The 26,628-nt window shown below is 38.9% G+C and overlaps 1 protein-coding gene across 3 annotated transcripts in view; it reads left to right on the top strand.

The window, feature by feature from the left end:
* Positions 1-26,628, top strand: part of LOC140478935 (mitofusin-1-like) — a 73,781-nt gene that overhangs the window by 37,673 nt on the left and 9,480 nt on the right. For all 3 annotated transcript variants that reach the window (XM_072572578.1, XM_072572579.1, XM_072572580.1), the window contains exons 10-15: positions 6,861-6,982; positions 12,071-12,197; positions 15,343-15,447; positions 15,542-15,644; positions 23,816-24,045; positions 25,011-25,166. In XM_072572578.1, the coding sequence (XP_072428679.1) occupies positions 6,861-6,982; positions 12,071-12,197; positions 15,343-15,447; positions 15,542-15,644; positions 23,816-24,045; positions 25,011-25,166 (843 nt within the window). The remainder of the gene's footprint in view (positions 1-6,860; positions 6,983-12,070; positions 12,198-15,342; positions 15,448-15,541; positions 15,645-23,815; positions 24,046-25,010; positions 25,167-26,628) is intronic.

Genomic DNA, 26,628 nt, shown 5'->3' with positions numbered 1-26,628 from the left:
AGGACTAAACAGCCTTTCAGGGTTAGTCACATGCAATTACTCTATTACCCTGATTTGCCAAGGAAAGATAATTCTCAGCCTATACTGTCCAAGGGTTAAAAGTATTGATTCCATACTTAATTTAAAAAAAATTCAGTTAATTTTGTGAAAACATTTGCAAACGTTTTTATTCACCAATAGACTGTGATATTCGTCTTCTGTTTGCAATAGAATTTGTTCAGAATTGTGCTCAGAAAATTATTCTTTAACTTGTTAAATATGACACATAGGGCTTGAGATGGAATATATTATCTTGAACTTGCGTTTTTTTAAAACTCTGCAATGTTAAAAAGTTGATTAGCGTTTTACCTAACCGTGTCTCAGTTTCTCTTTGAGATGCTTCTTCTCTCCGATAGCTGTACCCTAACTTTTCTGAATGTGTGTTCTATTAATAGTCAATCTTTTGTGTTCATTGCTGAAATCTAGACCTGCTTCGGCGAGGTGCTGCTACAAGTACTATTCTAGTGTACTAACACTTTGCTGTTCTGTTATCATTCTTGTTTAATCCCTTTTAAAATTTTTGTTGTGTATTTATTCAGAAGTTGAATTGGACAATTATATTTGGCATCTACTAGTTCCCTATGCCACTTCCTTATAGGAATAGAAACAGTCCATTTAAATATTACTAGAAAAGCAAATTTTCTATATGCTGTAGGGCATAGTTACATTTTAGCTGCTTCAAACCAGGATAGACAGAAAATATGTTGGTGATTGCTTTGGTTCAGTTCTCTCATCTTGTTTTTGTTTTTGGCGTTCTAGTGAAGAAATGCTTAAAAATGAATTCACCTGTTCTATATCCATACAAACAATGACTCATTTAAAACAAATTATATCTCATAATCTTTTGATTAATTGAAAGGAAAACAATTGTAAAAGGGCTTCTTGAGGCTACATTGGTCAACTGCAGCTTTTATGTTAAGGGCAGTCACTCTCACTTCTCACCTCACCTCACTTCTGAAACTGAGCAGTTTGGTCCATGTTTAAACCAATGGTGTAATGAGGTCAGAAGCTGTGCCACTTTGGCAGAACAAAAAATGGGCATCAGTGAATAGATTCAGGCTGTTAAGTTCTACTTGATAGTACAGATAAGGGGTCTTTTATCTGCGTGTCTGAAAACCAAAGGTCTTTTCAAATGCGGACCTTAGCATACCTATAGACATATTTAGCTCAAGCCCTTTAGAAAACGCTTTGCTTAGCTCAGATATGCCTAATACAAAGTCATTTTCCAAAGGCCCATACTCCATGTGTCTCTGCAGGTTTGTTCCAGTCCATTCAGGCCAAAATAAGCTTTTGTTTACAAAGGCCCTGAGCAGACCTAAAAGTAAGTGTTTCCAAAAACAGGAAATATCCTTTATCCATAAAACACTTGGTCCCGAGGTTTTCAAATAAAGAATTCCCAGCATGTTTTGATCATAGTTGATGATAGAGTATGTAATGATGGGGGGGTACTTGGCTAGTTTAGATTTGTCTTGATTTGTGTATAAGACACGCATGTCTCATCCATAGGTGTTCAAGGTTTGCATAAAGATTTGTTAGCTCAGGTGCTGGTTGCCGTGGTTGTGGGTAATTTCACCGAGCTGGAAAGTTGACTTGCAGACCTTTCGTTCCCTGTCTAGGTCATGTCTTCAGAGCTTTGGAGTAGCACAGTGCTTCACAGGAAACTCCAAAGCACTGAAGATGTCAACTAGACAGGGGTCAACACATCTGCAGATCAACTTCCCAGCTCAGCGAACATACCCACAACCATGGCAAAACATACACGAGCAATTATCACATAGTTGTATCTGTACTGGAACAGCTTGGCCATACCAAGTCTTGGAGCACATGCTGTCAGTATTATTGCCACAATGTTGTCAGGCCTTATAACTATGTTGTATCCAGTGCCTCCAGCCATTTCCCGATATCACGTCGAGTGAGTTGAATTAGATTTAGACTTACAGATTACATTACAGATTTATCTGTAATGCTGTGGATCCCTGGAGGCAGCTGAGATGGATCATTCACTCAAGGCTTCCAACTGAAGATTGTTGCAAATGTTTGTGCCTTGTCTTTTGTATTGATATGCTGGGCTCTTCCTTTATTGAGAATGAGAATATTTGCAGAGCCCCCACCTCCAATTGCCCTCCACCATTCAGGAATAGAGTTATCAGAAGTACAGAGATTCGATCTGGCCCATTGGTTCTAGACTCACTTAGCCCTCGTCTGTCATTTGCTGTTTGGCATGCAGGCAGTTCTGTTTTGTAGCTTCAAACTGACTGACATCAGTTTTAGGCTTGCCTAGTTATACTGATGTCATGGCCTCCTTAGCCCTTCATTGAGCCAGGGTTTATTGTTTGGCTTGGTAACTATGGTAGATTAAGGGATATGCTGGGCCATAAGATTGCGAATTATGTTTGAATAGAATTCTGGTACTGATGATGATTCAGAACGCTTGATGGGTGCCCCATTTTCAGTTATTTGATCTGTTCAAAGTTTGTCCCATTTAGCACAGTGATAATGCCACACACAAGGGAGAGTATCCTCAATGTGAAAACGAGACTTTGTCTCCACAAGAACTGAGAGTTAGTTACTCCTGATACAGTCTTGGCAGATTGGTGAAGATGTTTTATCTGCCATCCATTTTCCCCCTCGCTCAATTTGTCTATATCGCCCTATAGCTCAGTTACATCCTCCTCACCGTTTACAATCTCGACTAGTTTTGTCATCAGCAAATTTTGAAATATTACATTTGAATTCTCATTCAGATCTTTAATATACTGTGAATAGCTAGGGTCCAATCACCAATCCCTGATATACCCCATGTCACCATCATCCATCAGTCCAAAAACAACCCAGTCATTCCTACTCTGTTTCCGACCTGATCATCAACTGGCCAGTGTATTACCAGTCATCCCATGTGCTTTGATTTTGTATGCTAAATTCTTGATCAAGGGCTCGCTGAAAATCCAAATGCACCACATCCACTGATACAGAATCACATTTACTTGTATCCTATAATTAATTTTGTAGCCTCTAGCCTTATCTATTAATTTACTCTTAGATTTGTACAATCTGTCTCTTCTTTTAACTGTGTCTTTATGAATTCCCATATCGATACGTTTCTATCTTGCTTTGGCTCTACTCTACTCTTCTGATTTCCCACATTTGGTCCCTTGCCCCCACAGTTCATTTAAAGCCCTAGCTCCTTCCCTAGTTGTGCAGCTCACCAGAATTGTCATCCCGTATGATTCCAGTGCAGACCTGCTCAATAGTATTGTCTCCACTTTCCCTTTACTGATTCCACTGCTGCATGAGCAGGAATCCACTGCTGCTGCACCAGTCTTTGAGCCACTGATTGATTTCTGTGATATCATTTGCCCTATACTAGCTTGCATGAATCCAAAGATTATTTCTTTGATGTTCTGCTTAATTATGGTGCCTAATTCTGCAGAATGTCCTTCTTTGTCTTCCCATGTCATTGGTAGATCACAATGACTAGATCTCCCCCTCCCATTGTAAGTTGCTCTTCATTCCTAAGCTAATGTCCTGCAATGCCTTCTAGACTCTCGCTGTTTGCTGCAGAGAACAGTATTAATCCCACTCACTGTACTGTCCCCGATTGCTAATACATTATTTTTTGCTTTAGCAACTTGAATGGTTTCCTGCACCACAGTGCCATGATCAGTTAGCTTCTCCACCCTGCAGCCCTCACTCTCATGCAAACAAGCTGGGGAACATAGATCATGGAACAATACAACACCCTTGATGTTGTGCTGACTTTTTATCCCACTCGAAGATCAAAGTAACATACCCTACATTTTACTATCATCCATGTACCTATTTAACAATTGCTTAAATGTCCCTAATGTTTCTAACTCTACTACAACCGCTGGCAGTGCATTCCACCCACCTGCCACTCTGTAAAGAACCGACCTCTGACATCTCCCCTAAACCTTCCTCCAGTCGCCTTAAAATTATGCCCCCTTGTGATAGCCATTTGTGCTCTGGGAGAAAAGTCTCTGATTATTCTCTCTATGCTTCTCGTCAACTTGTACACCTCAATCAAGTCACCTCTCACCCTTCTTGGCTCCACTGAGAAAAGCCTTAACTCCCTCAACCTTTCTTCATAAAACATGCCCTCCAGTCCAGGCAGCATCTTAGTAATTCTCCTGATGACACATGATGGGTACTTTTGTTATTAATATATCAAAATGAGTATTTATTATTGGACAGGAACAACAATTCTGTTGGACAATAGCCAAGACTGAGGCTCCTTCCCTCTGGGTACCCTCATCTGTCTCACTCACAGTCACATCCTCCTTTCCTAGACTAATGACCAAATGAGAAGACCCTGTCCGAATGGGTGGAACCACATTCTGCAATAAAGTATCTGGGTAAATTCCTAATTCCCTGTTGTCAGTTTCTGTGGTTTGGTCATCAACTCAAAGCCTGGACCAAGCATGCTTGAACTGCAAATGCGTTTGTCTTGGATTACTGTGGTGTCAAGAAGCACCCATTTTCCACGATCACAGCACATCTGTTGCCCAGCTATCTTTGTTGTGTTTCAATTAAATATATTGTTTAATACTTAATCATAATTAAGTTCTCTTCTCACTATCCTTTACTGTTCTAATTTAAACCATAGAATCCAATAAACTTTGCCACTTAAAAATAAGATTAATAATGAAATCACTTCTGCTAGAGTCTCTTAAATAATTATAAGTTAGGTTATTAAAAGGTGTTTTTTTAATATGATTTCTCCCTCTTCAATTTCAGCACTTTGCATACAATTCCTAATAGTAAGTACCCACCACCCAATCAACTCTCAACTTTCCTCTGATAGCATTGATTTCCCCAAAACCTACTATATTCACCCCACTTTCTGCTCTGTGCATCTCATTCTATCTTTGTCCTCTTTTGTCCCCAAAAGTAAATGACATACCACTGCATTTCCTGAGCTGTACTCTTCCACCCAGCTCTGTGTATTTCCTGCAGCTCTATTTCTGTTTACTTCTTTCACCAAAATTAAGGAGATTTTAATAATTATAAATAGTCCAGCCCGGTAGAAAGCGTCCCTTGAAAGCAGTTTCTGAATTGTATTTCCTATGATGCCATTTAAAATTAAAGTCATTTAGGGTGCAAAATAAGCTCATTTGACCTGATGAGTCCTTGCCAGCTCTCCATGGACTATTTCAGTCATCTTTGCTCACCTGATCGCTTCTTTAGCCCTCCAAGTCTTTTTCCTTTCAAGTTTCCAAAAATTTTCTTTGTAAAGTAGTGATTGTGGTACTTATACAACCCTCATAGGCAGCAAGTTCTAGTTCATTGCCACTAGTTGTATTACTCTTGTATTTCTTTCCCAAAACTTTGTTCTTTGGACCTTGTATGATCAGCTAATGTGTACAGTTTTCTTTTCCTTGCCTACCATTATCTTAAACTGTAATATCCTTGTAAACATCTATCAGATCTCTTGACCAAATGGAGCAAGCCCAGCTTCTTCAACTAAAAAGACCAAAGACTCTGAATGTTGGAAATCAGAAACAAAAACATAAATTGCTGGAAAAACTGAGCAGGTCTGGCAATACCTGTGGGGAGAAAGAAAGGTTAATGTATCGGGTCCAGTGACCCTTCTTCAGAACAGTTACAGCCATTTCTGGTTTTGTTTCTCCAAAGTAACCTTGCAGCTAAAATCATCTATCACTGGAATTGTTTTGGTAAATCTCATTTGCATAATCTTGAGAGTCTTTATATCCTGGATTCGGTATTCGAGTTGTGGCCAAATTAGAGTTTTATACAGGGTTCAGTGTAACAACTGCTTTTGTTTTCAATGTCTCTTAATGAAGGGCAACATTCCAAAGTTTTGTTAATCACTGTCTCGATATGTCCTACCACCTCCAGAGATTTATGCAGACATACTTCCATTTGCGTCTATACACTTGCCTCTCCATACTGCCTCTGTCAAAATGCATCACCTGTCACTTTTGTGTACTAAATCCCATGTGCTGCTTGTCTGCTCATATATATGTCCTTGTACATTTAATTTTATAGTTGAGATTTTTTTTAAGTTTGAGTTACATGGTAGGGATGGAATGCAAGCAGGAGGGAACAGAAGAATATGTAGTTCAAAGGGAATCATAGTCTTTCTCCTATCATCTGTTTTCCAAACATAAAATTAAACTACAAGTCAGTGGTTGCACCTGTCTTTATAATGCACCTGCAAGAAAATGAGCTGGTGTTCAGAGGCCCTGAAATTTTGCTGAAACAACAGATTCTTTCAGATTGGAGTCAAAGCCATCAAGTCAGATTCTGTAAATATTGGAATAGAAAATTATAATGCGGAAGAAGTTTGGCAAATTTGTGTCAAAAGGAAGTTAGTAGGCAATAGAAAGGAAGTGCAATACATATTTAACACAACTTTTCTTAACACCCTTCCAAAAGCTATGACAGCTGACGTCAGATCTTCAGGTGTCTTGAGGCCACTTTCATTCATCGTTTTTGTACTTAACACATGGAAATAATTTCATAAGTGACAACAGATAAACCTTACATAGTTTATGCCCACATGTGCAATGAAAAATAGTATGTTTTGTATTATTTTATACATATGTATAATTTTATTTTTATAAATTGACACATTACTGTGAATACAAATCTCTCATTCAAGACACTGCCTTGCTGCTGTTTTTATACTTTTGTTCATTATAAATTCTGTTTATATTTATGTTTGTTGAGGTTTCTGTATATTTATTTAGAACCAGCAGCAAGCCTGTATCTGAACACACATTTGTCCAATGTAAACAATATAAAGTTCACAGTAATGTGTTACTGCTTGGGCCTCGCAGGAGTGTATCTCGCAGTCAGCAGTGAAAACAAAATTTGAACAACACACTATCAGAGCTAAACAGATCATAGACACTGTGAAAAAAATCATGGAATCCATCAATGTGGTTGCAGCAGAAAAAAGGTAAGAAAAATCTTCAGTGACTTAATTCATATTCGAGGCAGCAGTTGGCAAAGTTGAATCTTTAACAGAGTGTCAGCTTTGTTGTTGTTTATGGCTTCAAGTAGATATGTTGAAATGATAGTTAAAGTGTGATTTGATTCTTTTAAAAAAAAAACTGTGCTTAAATGTTATGAAACTTGAATTATGTCAAGAATTGTGTTGGAACAATAAAAAGTTCATATTTGTTCTCCAGGCACAATGAAGGCAACTTTCTTAACCCTATACTAACTTTACAGCATCTCAGAACTGTTTCAGCACAGAAGGCAGCTATTCAGCTCATTATGTTTGTGGAATGAGTAACTCAGTTAGCACATTTCCACACCTTCTCCTCGTGACTCTGCACATTCTTTCTTTTCAGATGATAATATAGTTTATAGTTCTCTCTTGAACACCTTAATTGAAATTGTCTCCACTACTACTGACAGTGAATTCCAGATCTTAACCTCTCACTCCATCAAAACGTTTCTCTTCCTGTCTCTGTTGCTGCTTTTGTAATTAAATGTGTACTGTCTCTTTCTTGATCCTTCCACCAGTAGGAATGGTTTTTCTCTATCTATGTTATACAGACCACTAATTATTTTGGATACCTCTTATAAATCTCCAGTAAAACAACCCCCTCTTTTCCAATCCTTCCATGTAGCATGAGTACCACATCTCTGGAATCATTTTAAAAATATTTTCTAAACAATGTCAAATCTTCATATCCTTCCTAAAGTGTTAATGCCCTTACCTTGGTGTATGCTCCAGTTGTGGTTATATTATTTTGAATGTAACTTTCTTGATCTTATGCTTCTATTCATAAAGAGTGGAATCCTGTATGTTTTGTTAACTGCTCTCAATTTGTCCTGTCACCTTCAATGATTTATACAACATAAACATCCAGGTCCCTCTACTCTTTGATCCACCCTCACCCTTATATTGTACCCTTTATTATTTCTCAATGTTCTTCCTACCAAAATTAATCAATTAAGATTTATCCACATTGAACTTATTCTGACACTGGTCTGCACATTCCTCCAAGTTGTCTTTATCCTTTTGTAGTTATACGTTTTCATCTCCAAAGTTCATAATGCTCATAAATTTTGCATTGTCTGCAAATTTTGAAAATTTGTCCTATGCACCAAGCTCTAAGGAAGTAACATATCAGGAAGAGCAAGGGTTCCAACAACGATGCTGAAGAACCTCGTTACAAACCTTCCTCCAGTTTGAAAAACATTTATTAACTGTTGTTTCTATTTCAATTCCCTATCCCTCAGCTAATTCTGGTCCTTGTTGCTACTGTCACTTCTATTCCATGAGCTATAACTTTGTTTGTTGGTCATGTGCAACACTTTATCAAATGGCTTTTAGAATGTTGGTGCATCGCATCAACAACATTGCCTTCATTCAGCCTCTCTGTTACCTCTTCTAAAAAATCCAAACAGATCTCTTTCTTTAATGAGCCTGATTTTTGCCCAAGTGAATACTAATTTTGTTCCAAATCCTTGCTTCTGGAAGCTTCACCACCACCACTGAGGTTAAACAGATGGACCTGTAACTGTTGTGCTCATCTTGACACACTCTTTTGAACAAGGGTGTAACATTTCCAATTCTCCAGGCCTCTGACACCACTCCTAAATTGAAGGAAGATGACCAATGCCTCCATAAGTTACACACTAACTTCCTCCAGGCCCCTTATCCACCTGGTCCTGATTCCTTATCACCTTTTAAGTTAATACAGCTATCTATCATTGTCCTATCAATTTTAAACCCTTGAATTACCTCCTCTTTCACCATGACCGAGGCAGCAGCATCTTCCTTGGTAAAGATAGGTCTAAAAGATATATTTAGTACCTCAGCCATGCCTGTAATATCCAAGCACAAATCCTTTTTCTTTGTCTCTAATCAGCTTTATATCATCTATCCAATTTATTTCCAGGGAGCTAAGGCTTTGATTGCCCTACTTTTTACCTTCATAGGAATATATCTTGGCTGTACCTGAACTGTCCCTTCTTTAAAGGTAACATTTGATTCTAATTTATATGACACAGATCCTCCTTTACCCATTGAAGATGGCTTTCTCTCAGTTAATTATTCTTATTCTGAACTGTTCTTTGTCCTTTTCCATAATCAACTTAAACCTTATCACAATCACACTCCCTTAAATGTTCTGCTTCTGATACTTGATCCACTTGGCCCACCTTCCCAAGTATCAAATCTAGCAAAGTTTTCGTTTCATTCCACTGGAATTATACTGATGTTGAAAATTTTCCTGAGCATGCTTTCAGGACTTTTCACCCTCTCTGTCCTTTACGATACTATCTCAGTCTATATTCAGATAATCGAAGTTCCCCCTTATAATACTCTATAATACATGCACATCTCTGTAACTTCTTTGAATATCCACTGGCTGGCAGCGCATAGATTATACTGAGCAAAGTACTTGCACCTTTTCTACTCCTTAGGTCTAGCTAAACAGATTCTGCCATTGACCCTTCCAGGACATCTGTCTCCAGCACTACATTGATTTACTTAACCAATAGTGCCACCCCACACTTTTTTTGCTTTTCTACCTTTCCTGAATTCTTTGCATCCGGGAACGTTTGATCTTGGCCTCCTTTAAGCCAGATCTCGATTATAGTTGCACCATCCTACTTCCATATAGCAATCAGTATCAATAACTCACTGACCTTAACTGTTTGTAACTTACTTAGCCACTCAAATGTTATCCATCTCTGTCTTCTGGATCCTTAGCATTACTCTCTGATATTATCTCCTAGTTCCCTAACTGCCTGCAAGTTAGTTTAACAGGATTAACATGCCCTGGAAATAATTTACTCTCAGCTCTATTTAGATGCTCTGAAACCCTGAATTCAAGCTGCTGCAACAGATGGCATTTCCTGCACAAGTGGTTATCTAGGACACAGGAAGATTCTTCAAGTTCCCACATGGCACAGGATGTACATTCGGAGGTTGGAGCAGCCCTGCCATTCCTCCACCTACTAATTAATTAAACCTTAATAATGCTAGTAAACCTTACCAATTCAAACAAAATTTAGTAATAGCAATAATTTTTTGTTGAGTATAAAAGACAAAACTTGTCTTCTGTTTTGCACTTCCCTCAGCCAGGAAGCTTTTGAATAATACACTATGATATATCCTAAGAAGGAAATTTTTAAAAAATTATTTCATGGAATATTGGCCCATCCCTAGTTGCTGTTGAACTGATTAGCTTGCCACATCATCATTTCAGAGACCAATTAAGCGTAGCCATATTGCTGAGAATTTGTGTTAAATGCAGGCAAAACCAGATAAAAACAGCAGGTTTCCTTCTGTAAAGATCAGTAGTAAACCAGATGAGTTTTTATGACAATCAAGAATCGTTCTATGGTTACTGTTCCTGAGACTAGCTTTCAATTCTGGATTTTATTAATTGAATTCAAATTCTGGCAACTTGCTATGGTCGGATTTGAACCTACGTCACAGAATTAGCTAGTGACATTATCACTGCACCCCTCTTGAATTATTGGGTATCTCTGGTTTGCATTAGTTACTATGGCTGACTATTTCCTGAGCTCAATCATGCTCCTTGGGACAAGAACGTGCGTAGTATTATCTGAGAAAACTGCAAAGCTGTTGCAGTTCTAAGCTCTGCAGCTGTTATTTGGCCAACGCCTTTTAAATCCTTCTGGCTGCTATCTAAGGATAATAGCTAATCTTCATTTATCATTCTGAAAAAAATTTTTAAAAAGCTATTTGGAGGTAAGATTTTGACCAAGTTCGATCCTCCAATCAGTGATATACTTCCTGTAGATTTTAGCATTTTAGCCTCTGCCAGGAAAATGGAGGGATGTGTCCTAGCAACAGTCTTGTCTGTTGTCCTTAATTGGCATTTTCCTCCTCGTTTACAATGGATATTTGAGCACATTCTTTGGGAGAGTTACCTAAGAAGTACTTGTGATGTACAGGGTTTGGAAACCTAGCATAACGAATCTTTGACTTTTTTTTCTAATTTGAGACTGGAAAATCATCATCCTCTAGGTGGAACATAGTGGAAGATTTGCCTTTGCAGCAATAGAAAGCATTCAAGAGTATTTTATATGCTAGTTTCATTTTTATCATTTTATTACATTTAGTTTATTTACCATTTAGTATATTTATGCCTTTGGGACAGTCAAGATTGGAGTTACCAGTGATCTCCCAACTGACTCCCATCTTCCAACCACTACTATCTTGTAAATGCCTAAACCCTATCTGTATCTTCATTCACACCAAGTCCCGTTCTAATCATTGCTTCTTTGGTTCACTGACCCGTATTGTTTAATCTTTCACCAAACCTCAATTTCAATCATTTTTAACCATGTTTTCAAATCCCTCCATAGACTCGCCCATGTCTCTGCAAATTCTACCAAAAATACAAACCTTGATGTCCCTATACCCCACTACTTCCACCATCTTGTTTGTCCCTGATCATACATCATTCCACCACCGGTGGGTGTATTAAGCTGCCTTGACTGTGAGGTTTTGAATTCCTTTGTAAAAGTGCTTAACTCTCTTCCTTTAAGATAACATTTAAAAAGTATCTTTTTGACCATGCTTCAGGTCATCTGTTGATACCTCTTTCTGTGTCTGTTAAATTCTATTAATGCTCTATTAAATGTCTTGGGGTCCTTTACTGTATTAGAGATGCTGCATCAAATAAATTTTTGGTTATATTTTAGATTAAATAGTCAGTGCCACCGTACACTCAGTTCCACAATATAGAGAAGCTTCTTAGAGGAGGTCATCTTCAGTTGTTGATGCGTGCATGGTGAAAGCTTTTTCCTCAGGAGATTATTGCATCAGTGTGAGACTTTATATACAATTGAGTGTGGAAGAATCAGAATATAAAACTAAAGTTCCCTTATTTGCTAATGGCCAGAGTAACATATTATTCAGCCTTTACCTAAAGAATGACGAAAGCTATTTTTAATTTAGTGTGAGCAATTTTCAGTAATATGTGAAAGATGCAATATAATATGCACTCAATGTGTAAACATTGGAATAAAACTTGCCTTTTTTGCTCTCAAGAGTTCTTTCCTTGGAGGAACGGGAGGACCACCTTGATCGATTGGAGTTTGTGCGCAGTGAGTTAACTTTGCTAACCGAGGACTGTAAGAAAAGCATAAAACTCGTAACCGAAGAAGTAGAAGCCAAGGTGAGTGTTGAAGCCCTCTTCACGTAGAAATTGCTTGCTTTTATAATGGAGCTTTCGGTTTATTGTTGGCCACTACTAAGGGAAGCAAAATACAAATTTTAGGTAGCCAATGGATTGAAGCATTATAATGTCTGCTGGGTATTTCCAGCATTTTTGTCTTATTATAACATTTTTTATTTTTCTTATTTATCCATGTGATAAGACAACCGATCAAATGGGAGATGTCAATCTTATTTAGGAGAACTTTATGCTGTATAGGATGACCTTCCTTCATGAAATTTCACATGATCTACTCTGTCATTCAGCTGGCCTTCAACTGATAAAATATTGCATTAATGCAATGCCTGATTCATGCATATGAGCTTTATAATACTAAATTCTTTGTCATTGATTTCAGAAAGAGACGTGAACTGTTTGTGGTAGTTGTATTAATTAGATTCCGATTATTTTGGAGTAAGACCGTGGCATGGTATGACTGTTATCGAATTTGTAATCCAGAATCCTGTGGACAAGGGACCTGGTGAAATTTAAATTCATTTAATTAATAAATTACCCTGAAACTATCATTGTTTGGAAAACCCCATCTGGCTCACCAGTGAGGGAAGGAAATTTGTTATCCTTGTATAATCTGATCTCCATGTGATTTCAACCACATGGCAGTGATCTTTAAAAACTATCTTGTGAAATTGCTGAGCACATGACTCAGTTCAAGGGCAATTTGGGATGGATATCAACTGTTAGCCTTGCCCACAATGCCTGTATCTTATGAAAGAATAAATAAATCAAAAATTCCTCATAAGCACGGGGGGGAGGCTGTGTAATTTATTGTCTTCCTAAGGGAAGTGGAAAGAAAATAACTTTTTGAGTTTTCAAACTTTGCTATGTTTGACTTATGGATTACAAAATTTATAAAGAATGTTCAAGAGCTCTAACCAGTCATAGAGTCGTAGAAATGTACAGCATGGAAACAGACCCATTGGTCAAACTCACCCATTACTAACAGATATCCTAAATTAATCTAATCCCATTTGCCAGCATTTGGCCCATATCCCTTTAAATCTTTCCTATTCATGCACCCATCCAGATTCCTTTTAGATGTTGTAATTGTACCAGTCTCCTCCACTTCCTCTGGCAGCTCATTCCATATATGCACCACTCTTTGCATGAAAAGGTTGTCCCTTAGGTCTCTTTTATATCTTTCCCCTCTCACCCTAAATCTATGCCTTCCAGTTCTGTACTCCCCCACAGCAGAGAGAAGATCTTGTCTATTTAGTGTTGAGAGTGAGTTGCTGGAAAAGCACAGCAGGTCAGGCAGCATCCGAGGAACAGGAAAATCGACGATTCGGGCTGAAGCCCTTCATTAGGAATGATTTCCAGTAACTGCAGATCTCACTGTCTCCACCTTGTCCATTTACCCTATCCATGCCCCTCATGACTTTGTAAACCACTATAAGGTCACCCCTCAGCCTCTGACGCTCCAGGGAAAACAGCACCGACCTATTCAGACCTTCCCTATAACTGAAACCCTCCAATCCTGCCAACATGTTTGTAAATCTTTTCTGAACCCGTTCAAGTTTCGCAACATCCTTCCTGTAGGAGAGAGATCAAAATTGCACAATATCTTCCAAAAGTGGCCTAACCAATGTCCTGTACAGCTGCAACATGACCTCCCATCAACAAGTAAACTTGTTACAAAGTAGTTAAAACAATTTTAGGATTCAAGTCTTTGTATTGAAAATAAACGTTGCATAGAAACATTTGTTATAAAATACATAAGCAAATGAAGGATTAATTCCAGATTCCTTGTGTTGATGTCTTGCAAACCTCCCATTGCTGCCTCTGTCTTGCCCCTGCCCTCCTCCATCTTCCATCTCTCTACCTGCAGCCTCAATCTTTTCTCTCTCTCTCTCTCTTCCCCTCATGTTTTCCCTTTCTTTCCCACTCACCTGCCTTCTCTTTCCATCTTCATTGTTTCTCTTTCTCTCTCTTTTATCCCAACCCTCCTTGAAACTTAATTCTCATCTTCTGAGGCTTGTTGCTGATGAGTTCACTGGAGAGGAATAGCCTGTAAATGGAGGAGCAGCTCTTCTGAGATTCTGTCATTTCCAAGTCTGTGGGCAGCTTTTCTTTTTGTTCTCGTGCATATAGTTGAGTGAGGTTTCCGAGTCTGAGGGAAAAGCCAGTTCATTCTTGATAGATTAAAAATTATTTGACATTGAATCTTTTCACAACAAATAATTACCATCGTTCTGCTGCTGGAATTGATGGTCACAGCATTGGTTATCCTTCAGTAGAAAGTTTCTTCAGAATTTTAAATATATTTGTCTGAAAATTCATCACTTTAGGCAAAAGAAACAGTAATAATTGTCATAACAAAATGCAAGCATAGTTCAAAGAAAGATGAAGTTATCCTCTAAAGAGAGATTTGGACTGCTATAATGACATTTTATTCTAAGTTCGGATGTTAGATTTCTTCCTTGGATCAAAATGTTTACAAACAGACATGGTTTCTCTGATGACCTATGGATGCAAATAAGGGTTAACACTAAAGACTGAGACACTTTGGATCTGTCAGATTCAGATGGATCATGAATCTGTCAGGTGAATACTATACTTCATAGACAGTATGACCAATTTCCCCACCTAAAGTTTTCCTTTGAGTAGCAAGTTCCAAAAATAGTCAATCAGTTTATCGTTATTTCTAGGATTTTATAAATTGTCAGGTTGGCTCATTCATTGCAAATGGAGTCTTGAGAGACATTAGGTATTTTATAGAAACAGGTCTCTTAGCCATTTTGACTTTGAGCATGATGAATTTATTCATGCTTTTATTTGATTCCTGAATTCAATTTATTTCATAAATTACCAGAGAGGACATTCTTGCCCCGACGGCATCAAGTCAGTAGTATCATTCTGAGAAGAACAATCTAGTTATAAAACCTTCTTTGCCATAGTTAGAGCTATGTACTTCAACTCCTGGTTTAATTTATTTTCTTTAATATTGTTAGATTTATGTATCCTTACCCATAGATACATTGCAATGAATTGAATAAATTATCTCTGAAGCATTATATAATTGAAAGATATTGTGACTGTGATTTTGTTGCAACTGCTTAACTTTTTTCATCATGAACTGGTATTTCAGGTTTCTGCTGCAATGACTGATGAAATCTGCCGCCTTTCTATATTGGTTGATGAATTTCATGGAGATTTCCATCCTTCCCCTGCAGTTTTAAAGTTTTATAAAAATGTGAGGAAAAGTTCCTTTTTTTAGAATATTAATAATTGAAAAGGCTATAGTTTATTGATATCTTTAACATTTTATATATTACATTTCTATACAGGATCTGCACAAACACATTGAAGAAGGACTAGGGAGAAACTTGGCTGAACGCTGTTCTAGTGCAGTCCATGCTGCATTGCAGACAGCACAGCTTCAAATGATAGGTTAGTATGCCAAGATATAAGATTGGGGTAATTTGTTTTATTCTAGAGTAGAAACTTTCCCAAATCTGATTTCAGTTTTCAAACTGAGACCTATCCTGCTGTTCAGTAAATATTTCTCCTAATAAGTATCTAATGAAGGTTTTAGGAAAGCAGGAATTGAATCCCAACAAAAATCTAGGAATTAACAAAATAAAACTAATGTGTTGCAAGATTTAATTATGAGGAATGCATACTTGTATTTTAGAGTACAGAATTGCAGTCTTACACATGTCATCAAGCTCCATGTGACTGTTCTCCAGTCTGGAGTTAGGGAATCCGGATTTAATAAAACCCTTCCAAGCACATTGAAAACTTTTCTAACCTTTACCTACAAAGTTAAGATCTGCTAAGCAAATCAAATTTTGGAATGGTCTTTTGCTATTAGGTAGTACTACCTAAGTGGAAGACAACAGCCAGAATCTCGCAGTACACAACAAATGAGTGGTCTCGTTACTTATTACTCCAGTGTTTCCACATGGAATTTCTCTGTCATTTACTTTGCAGTTTATGGTTATTAATCACAACAGTGCAGCACCCTCTACAGGGGACCTGGCACTTCGTGAACCAGGAAAGCAGTGATGCGCCTCCTGAGGCAATCATAATAAAATATCCTTATGGAGATGCACAGAATCAAAAGGAAATGTATATAATGATGTTTAATTCCATCTTTGAATTATGTACAGAAAACAGATTAGAGAGAAAAAGAAATATGGCTTTGAAAGATAAGATATGGTAAAAGAGATAAAGTAAAACCTTTATTTACAATAATTAAAATATTTTTAAAATGCACTTAAAAATCATTTTTAACATGAGAAAAGGTATGTAGCAGAAAGTAATTTTTCATGTTACTAAGAATGCAGTTTTACACTTAAATGGAAAAGCCCTAATTTTTGATTGCATAGGTAGTGGGTAGCGGGTATGTCCCACAACTTTTTGTCCTTCACGTGTTTAAATGACAGGTTTCTTGGACAGCTTGTGTAGCAAAGTTTGAAGAGGAGCAGGGCAATTCAGACAGTAACATTGAGTTCCATATCTACCTACCCATATAATCACCACTGAAGGATATTACAGTTTTCCTCAATAATAATGGCATTGTTGCTGCAAACTCCGAGCTATCCAGCATTGAATCCTTGTAATACCAATTGGATCTAGGCAAAATAAACTTGCCATTTATAAAATATTCTGTTATTAAATTTAAGTATTTGTACTGTATTTTGGGTTATCAGTTGCATTGGTGTTTTTGCTCTCAAAACTGAAATGCATGTTCAGGTAAATAAGTTCATATGCCTGGTGATTTGATTTTGACACACTTGGATTCAAGATTCCTAGCAATTGCAGTTTTGTGAAGAAAATAAATAGGGAGAGGGGAAAGGTGAACATATTTTGGGACGAATGAAACATTGCTAATGTTTTTAAAGTTAGAGATTCTTGCTTAATTTATGCATATTATTTAGAAACATCTGATTTAGCTTTTGACATAATCATAATTAGACATTTCATTGAGCATAGCTTATCTTTGAACTCTCCGACACCAACTGTAACACTCAGGTCAAGTGTTTAATTAAATACTCATGACTTGCTTGGGTGAGTGTTCTAACAACATTCTAGAAACTTAACATTATTTAAGAGAAAGCAGTCTACTTGATTAGTCCTTCACCTGTTAGTCTAAATATCTAATAGCTTAGTTTAGAGTGGATGCTTACTATAGGATACACTGCAGCAATCCACTAAGACCACAGCACAGAAACAGACCCTTCAGTCTAATCCATTTACGCCGACCAGACATCCCAGTCTGACCTAGTCCCATTTGCCAATATTTGGCCCATATCCCTCTAAATGCTTTCTATTCATAAACTGATCCAGAAGTCTTTTAAATGTTGTAATTATACCCGCCTCCTCCACTTCTGGTAGCTCTTACCATACTCGCACCACCCTCAAGTCCTTTTAAAATCTTTCCTCTCTACTTTGGCAGCACCTCTCAAACCAATGACCTCTCTCAGCTAGAAAGACAAAGGCAGCATATGCATATAAACAGCATTTCTTCTAAGTTTCCTTCCAAGTCACAACTCAAATCCTTAATGCTAGATTCAACTCTGGAAAGCACCACTAATAACTCACCATACTGACTGCCGTAGATATTCTGCAATCACCATTGAAAATTTATCAATAAATTGTGACCTTATTAGAAATGTCTACATCTTAAAATTTTTTAAAGTGTGCTGATTAGATACAAGTTAAATATACCCTTTCGAGTCTGATTTTGTTCTGAAGTGATGAGAAAAACTAGGCAAAAAAAATTGTTTAAAGAAAGAATTTGCATATATTTGTTGGACCTTCTCACCTTTCCCCAGGATGTATCAAAAGTAGTCAGTGTTTGTATCTTGAAACTTAATCAATGTGACAAACAGTGAAGTCTCACAGGATGTTGTCCTTACACCACTGGAATGCAAAAGGCAGTCATCAGACTCCACTTAGTCTCTTCCCAACCCTTTCTCTGATGATCCTCCTCCTGATTACTGTCTGGTCTCCTAAAGTGGTTTGAATATTGTAGCAACAATATCACTTTGTTTAATTATATTTGTACCAAAAAAGACCTTCTTGGATTGCCTCTAAGGATCAGTGTTGCTCAACTGTAGCCTTTTAAAAATATTTTCTAATCAGCCTGTTCAGAGTACCCAGGCCTCCCGACTCGGGTAGGGGCACTACATTTTGCACAACAGCCCTTGTAACCCTTGGTTCTCTTTCCTAGTTAACATACATTACATGCTCAGACTTTGGGAGAAGATTTGTAGCTCGGGTGCTCGTTGTTGTGGTTCTGTTCGCCAAGCTGGGAATTTGTGTCGTAGACGTTTCATCCCCTGTCTCAGTGCTTGGGAGCCTCCTGTGAAGCGCTTCTGTGATGTTTCCTCCGGCATTTATAGTGATTTGTATCTGCCGCTTCCGGTTGTCAGTTCCAGCTGTCCGCTGCAGTGGCCGGTATATTGGGTCCAGGTCGATGTGCTTATTGATTGAATCTGTGGATGAGTGCCATGCCTCTAGGAATTCCCTGACTGTTCTCTGTTTGGCTTGGTCCTATAATAGTAGTGTTGTCCCAGTCGAGCTCATGTTGCTTGTCATCTGTGTGTGCCTACTAAAGATAGCTGGTCATGTCATTTCATGGCGAGTTGGTGTTCATGGATGTGGATGGTTAGCTGTCTTCCTGTTTGTCCTGTGTAGTGTTTTGTGCAGTCCTTGCATGGGATTTTGTACACTACATTGGTTTTGCTCATGTTGGGTATTGGGTCCTTCGTCCAGGTGTCAGATATGTACAACTCTGGGTCAGATATGTAGATGATACCTTTGTAATCATTAAAAACACAGAAATAGAGAACACACACTGGATCATCAACGCCACACTCACAGGAATCCGATTCACTAGAGAGGAAGAAAAGGACAACCAACTCCCATTCCTAGACGTGATGGTACAGAGAACACCAAACGGAGAATTCACCACAAAGGTATACAGGAAAGCCACACACATAGATCAAGTCCTAAACTACGAAAGCAACCACCCCGACACACACACAAGAAGTTGCATCAAGACACTGTTCAAAAGGGCCACAACACACTGCAATACACCAGAACTGCAAAAAGAGGAAGAAGAACACTTGCACAATGTATTTGCCAAAAACGGATACCCCCGCAGTTTCATGAACAGATGCCTAAGGGAAAGACAACGGAATGAGGACATGCCACAACCCAAAGGACTAGCCACGTTACCATACATCAAAAATATTTCTGAACTGACAGCCAGACTACTGCAACCACTAGGACTCATAACAGCACACAAGCCAACAGCCACTCTCAGACAACAACTCACCAGGACGAAGGACCCGATACCCAACATGAGCAAAACCAATGTAGTGTACAAAATCCCATGCAAGGACTGCACAAAACACGACATAGGACAAACAGGAAGACAGCTAACGATCCGCATCCATGAACACCAACTAGCCATGAAACAACATGACCAGCTTTCCTTAGTAGCCACACACTCAGATGACAAGCAACATGAGTTCGACTGGGACAACACTATTATTATAGGACCAAGCCAAACAGAGAACAGCCAGGGAATTCCTAGAGGCATGGCACCCATCCACAGATTCAATCAATAAGCACATCGACCTGGACCCAATATACCGGCCACTGCAGCGGACAGCTGGAACTGACAACCGGAAGTGGCAGATACAAATCACTATAAATGCCAGAGGAAACATCACAGAAGTGCTTCACAGGAGGCTCCCAAGCACTGAGGATGTCACCTAGACAGGGGACGAAACGTCTGCAACACACATTCCCAGCTCAGCGAACAGGACCACAACACACATTACATGCTCCCTACCTTGTTCCCTTATTATTATGCTTCACATTGGATAATATCAGCCATCTGTTAGATGTTACATAATGATTCAATCCAACCTAGGTCTGATTTGATTTGTTCCTGTATTTGCTCTATCTCCTATTTTGGTACCGTCGATAATTGTTACATAAAAATATGTAGAACCAGAAAATCTTTGATTTTACATTATGGTTCTGAGAGTCAGAGATGCTGCCAAAGTACAAGAGAACAAAGAAAATTTACAGCCCAGGAACAGGCCCTTCGGCCCTCCAAGCCTGAGCCGATCCAAATGTACTGTCTAAACCTGTCGGTCAATTCCTAAGCATCTGTATCCCTCTGCTCCCCACCTACTCATGCATCTGTCCAGACACATCTTAAATGAATCTACAATGCCTGCCTCTACCACCTCTGCTGGCAACGCATTCCAAACGCCCACCACCCTCTGTGTGAAGTACTTGCCGCGTGTATCCCCCTGAAACTTTCCATCTCTCACATTGAACGCATGACACCTCGTTATTGAATCCTTCATCCTGGGAAAAAGCTTGTCTCTATCCACCCTGTCTATACCCTTCATGATTTTGTAAACCTCACTCAGGTTCCCCCTCAATGTCCTTTTTTTTTCCCAGTGAAAATAAACCTAACCTACTCAACCTCTCTTCATAGCTAGCACCTTCCATACCAGGCAACACCCTCGTAAACCTTCTCTGTACCCTCTCGAAAGTGTCCACATCCTTTTGGTAATGTGGCAACCAGAACTGTACATAGTATTCTAAATGCAGCCAAACCAATGTCTTGTACAATTTTAACGTGACTTGCCAGCTCCTATACTCAAAATCCTGTCCAATGAAGGCAAGCATTCTATATGCCTTCTTGACCACTCTATCAACCTATGCAGCAACCTTCAGGATACAATGGACCTGCACTCCCAGATCTCTCTGCCCATCAACTTTTCCCAAGTCTCTTCCATTCATTGTATAATTCGCTCAAGAGTTGGACTTGCCTAAATGCATCACCTCATATTTGTCTGGATTGAAAGCCATCTGCCACTTTTCCGTCCAACTCTCCAGGCTGTCTATATCCTCCTGTATTCTCTGACAGTCTCTTATGCTTTCTGCTACTCCACCAATCTTTGTGTCATCTGCAAACTTGCTGATCATACCAACAGTGCCCTCTTCTAGATCATTTATGTATATTACAAACTACAGTGGCCTCAATACTGACCCCTGTAGAACACCACTAGTTACCTTGCATTTCGAGAAACTCCCTTCAATTACTACTCTGTCTCCTGTTGCTCAACCAGTTCTTTATCCACCTAGCTAGAACACCCTGCACACCATGTGACTTCACTTTCTCCATTAGTCTACAATGGGGAGCCTTATCAAACGCCTTACTAAAGTCCATGTGTATGACATCAACAGCCCTTCCTTCATCTAACAACTTGGTCACTCCCTCAAAGAGCTCTATTAAGTTGGTAAGGCACAATCTCCCCCGCACAAAACCATGTTGCCTATCGCTGATAAGCTCATTCTTTTCTAAATATGAATAGATCCCATTGCTCAGTACCCTCTCCAGCAACTTCCCCACCTCTGACGTCAGGCTCACTGGTCTGTAGTTACCTGGAATATCCCTACTACCCTTCTTGGACAGGGGAACAACATGAGCTACCTTCCAGTCCTCCAGCACCTGTATTTAAGGATGCCACAAAGATATCTGTCAGGGTCCCAGCTATTTCCTCTCTCGCCTCCATCAGCAACCTGGGATAGATCCCATCCAGTCCTGGGAATTTGTCCACCTTAATAACCTCTAGCATACCCAACACATAGTCATAGAGATGTACAGCATGGAAACAGACGCTTCGGTCCAACCCGTCCATGCCAAACACATATCCCAACCCAACCTAGTCCCGCCTGCCAGCACCCGGCCCATATCCCTCCAAACCCTTCCTATTCATATACCCATCCAAATGCCCCTTAAATGTTGCAATTGTACCAGCCTCCACCACATCCTCTGGCAGCTCAATCCATACACGTACCCATCTTCCCTACTTATGTCAAAGTGATCCAAACTAATCAAACTTCTCTCTCTAATCTCAACATTAATCACGTTCCTCTTCTCAGTGAACACTGATGCAAAGTAATCATTCAGAATCTCACCCATTGTCTCAGGTTCGGCACACAGCCTTCCTTCATTATCTTTTAGTGGACCAATCCTTTCTCTAGTTACCCGCTTGCTTCTTATATAAGAATGAAATGCTTTGGGATTTTCCTTAATTCTGCTCGCTAAAGCTATCTCACGACCCCTTTTAGCCCGCTTGATTCCTTGTTTAAGACTTGTCCTACTCTTCCGATATTCCTCCAGGGCTCATTCTGTTCTTAGCTGCCTAAACCTTATGTACACTTCCCTTTTCCTCTTGGCTAGTCGCACAATTTTTCCTGTCATCCACGGTTCATGAATCTTGCCCTTCCTGTCCTTCGCCTTCAACGGGACATGCCTATCCTGCACTACCGTTAACCTATCTTTGAAAGCCTCCCATATCTCAAATGTGGACTTCTCTTCAAATAGCTGTGTCCAATCCACATTTTCCAGTGATATAATTGGCCTTGGCCCAGTTTAGTACTCTTCCCTTAGGACCACTCTCTTCTTTATCCATGAGTATTCTAAAACTAACAGAATTGTGGTCGCTGTTCCCAAAAAAATCCCCCACCGCAACTTCTACCACTTGTCCTGGCTCATTCCCCAGCACCAGGTCCAAAATGGCCCCTTGCCTCATCAGACTATTGACATACTGCTCTAGAAAACTCTCCTGGACGCTTTGTACAAATTCTACTCCATCCAGACCTCTGATGCTAAGTGTATCCTGTAGATATTATTCACTCTAACTATGTTATGCTATTGAATATTTAGGCTAATAGATGAAGGGCTAGCCAAGTAGACTGCTTTGTCCTGAATGGTGTTGAGCTTCTTGAGTGATGTTGGAACAGCCATCCAAGCAAGTGAAGAGTATTCCATAACAAACTTGATTTGTGTGTGTGAAAGTATATCGCAAATTTACTTTAGTGTAAAATTGTATTTACTGGTGTCTTAATTTTTTCTCTTCTCCAATGGAAGAAGAGAAAGACAAATCTGAAAATATGAAGTGTGTTAAAAGAATGTGGTCTTTCTTTGGTTCCTGGGTGGAAGGACCAGAGAAAGCATGCCTAAATTGAAATTAGTATCAGGGCATACATTTGTTCTGACCCAAACATTAACTCCGATTTCTCTCCACAGAGGCTGTTAGACCTGCTGAGCTTTTCGATACAATTTTGTTTTTGTTTCTGACTTCCAGCATATGCAGTTCTTTAGGTTTTGTTAAATCGGGGAATACAGTGCTGATGTACATGCTGATTGAGCTTGAGGGTTGAAAAGTAACTTGACAGATTATAAGAATTTGAGGAAATGTAAACATACAGTTGATGTTCTGAAACATAGCGGAAAGAAGCTGAGCAATCTGGGTCGACTAAAATTGTCTTGATAATCTCTCCTGTTCAGAATTATGGAAAATGTTTTTTTAACTTTTTTGGAAGCACAAACATCAAACCTAAAAATAGTTATTTTTAAATTTTTAATGCTATAGTACAAACAAAATTGATAGTTTATAGATCAAAGAGGGACAACATTAACACGCCTAGTGCACCTCATACTGAGAAGCTATTTCTGTTTAAAATTATTACTGAATTTAGGCACAGAACTTGATCAGATTTTATATCTTTTCCAGGGAACCTCAAGCCTTTGCTTCCACTAAATGTTCAGAATCAAGTCAATGCACTGCTCCCATACCATAAATTTGACCTCAGCTATGACCTGAATTGTGACAAAATATGTGCAGATTTCCAAGAAAATGTTGAATTCCATTTTTCCCTTGGTTGGACTTCACTGGTCAATCGTTTCCTAGGACCCAAGGCCGCCCGTCGAGCTCTACTGGGACTTAGTGACCCAACTTTTCAGGTACACTGAACTGTGGTTTATGTTATGAATGTAATACTCTTTGATAACTTTTCAGCTGGTGATTCAAAGGTTTAATTTTGTAAAAGTGACAGGAGTCACTTTCAAAATTTCAAATAAGTTATTTTCAGAGGACATCCTAATGAATACACTGTTGCATTCAGAAGCCATAGAAAATAGTTTTGGAGGATACATGATCAGTATATTTAGTTTTATTTCCATTTTCCTCTGTATGTCGTTTTTTTTTCTTCTTCTCTTGGCTGTGAACCAACTATAATTCAAGCAAACATATTCAACTTTGCATCTTTGCACAACTAATTGGCCATTAGTAATTTACAATCCTGTTGATTTAGGTCTTTGTATTTCAGTTCTAAATGTAACTAAACAGCTGAAATCAAGACAACACTTATCCAACAAATTGTAAGTGTTGTATTTAATGCACGTCTAGTAACTTGTCATTTCTCAAAGATGTCCCAGCAGAAGGAATAATGCAGCTGTAGGAAATCAAATGTGATTGGCTGAAACAAAAAAGTTTGTTAATTTACTGATCAGATACTTGAGAGTGAACAAAACAAAATTCTACTGGAAACAACAAATGTTGTAGATCACAGCGGGTCAGACAGCATCCATGGAGAGAGAGCAAGCTAATGTTTTGAGTCTAAATGACTCTTCTTCAGAGCCGAAGTGAAGTATGGAGGACAGCATTTATGCTATAGTTTGGAATGGGGGTAGTGGGTGTAGATCTAGATTATCTACTAGTTAAGTCTCTTTCCTAACCTCCTTAACAATCTTGTAAGGCCAACTTTCAGAGATTCATCCTGTAATGCTGATAGTGCTAACACTAACACTTCATCTCCTGTTCAGAATGTTTCATTTGGAGCTAAATAGTTTACAACACTCCTGTATTTACTCATTTTTACACATAATGTACAATGCAAATTTACATCGTGTGCAATCTTGTACTATAGATCCCTCGGCCTTTATCTACAACACCACCAGTGACGAATGCACCTGCACTTGCTCAAGAAAACATGGCACAGGAAGAACTCATGCTCTCTCTAGTCACTGGATTAGCTTCTCTGACATCTAGGACTTCAGTGGGCGTTGTCATTATTGGAGGAGTGGTAAGCAGTTTCTTGAATATTCCTAGAATTGAGCTAATATCACAGATTAGAACAGTCTTTTATTATGGACACCGGTGCGATGGCCTATTGGCTTCCTTTTGTGCTGTATCATTCTACAGTATCTGCACTAGTAATTATTCCAAATGATTTGCACAAGCTCTGTTTTGTATATCTTAACTTTGCAATTTGATTGCTTCTTTATAAAATTATCAGAAATATTAGCAGAAGTAGGCAATTCAACTTCTCCAAACTGCTGCAGCATAGCCGATCTGATTGTAGCCATAACTCCCCTTAACTGACTACATGTGGGTAGCACAGTGGTTAGCACTGCTGCCTCATAGCGCCAGAGACCTCAGGCGACTGACTGTGTAGAGTTTGCACATTCTACCTGTGTTTGTGTGGGTTTCCTCCGGGTGCTCCGGTTTCCTCCCATAGTCCAAAAATGTGCGGGTTAGGTGAATTGACCATGCTAAATTGCCTGTAGTGTTAGGTGCAAGGGTAAATATAGGGGAATGGGTCTGGGTGGGTGCGCTTCGGCGGGTTGGTGTGGACTTGTTGGGCCGAAGGGCCTGTTTCCACACTGTAAGTAATCTAATCAAACGCCTCACGTCCACTCTCCAATAACTCGTGAGTGCCTTGTTGATCTAACTCAGCCTTGAATATAGTCACTGCTTTCTGTAGAAGAGAATTCAAAAGACCAGCAACCCTCTTAGAGAAGTTTCTCCTCGTTCTTGGCTTAAATGGGAGACTCCTCATTTTCAAACTGTGTTCCCAGTCCTCGACTTCCCCCCACAAGGTACCTTTTGATCTGACTACTTATTAAGAAATCTCACAATCGAATCCTGAAAAAGACATTTAAACTTTATTGCATAGCACAACCAAAAATAAGACCCCTCAAGTAAGCAAGTTAAGTCTAACAACTCTACTTGGCTGTTACCTGATTAATGATGGAATTTACCAAAATTCCAACCAACAGAATCTTAAAACAGTTGTAGCTTTACGTAGCTTTGACTCCTCCTTTTCCCAAGCACATATAATTGCTTTCAATTCCTGTATAACAGTTTGTCCTTGTCCCTTAACAGCTTATTCCATAAAGAGTTATTGCTGATTCTTGTGATCAATGAACAGCTATTAAAATTCTGAAGTTTACAGTATCACAATACTCTCAGCATGTAACGAGCAAGCCCCTTAGAAGCTTTTGTGAACTTCAATAAGAGCACTTCTCTTTCTGCTAAAGTCTAATAAGTATAGGTCCCTCTTGTTTAACCTTTCTTCATAAAATTGCCCATCACATCCTTATTAACTTCAAGAAAATTGGGAGCTGGTACCTTGAGCATTTGTATTTACCAACAAAGCCACAGGATGTTTGAAGTTGCATTCCAAAGATGTGGGAATAGTCATTTTGGCTTCATTTTGCCATTGATACAATTTGCTCTTACAGAACTCCTACAGGAGATATAAC

This window comes from Chiloscyllium punctatum, chromosome 6, assembly GCF_047496795.1.
Source record: "Chiloscyllium punctatum isolate Juve2018m chromosome 6, sChiPun1.3, whole genome shotgun sequence".
Lineage (NCBI taxonomy): Eukaryota > Metazoa > Chordata > Chondrichthyes > Orectolobiformes > Hemiscylliidae > Chiloscyllium > Chiloscyllium punctatum.
This window is presented reverse-complemented; position numbering and strand designations above follow the sequence as displayed.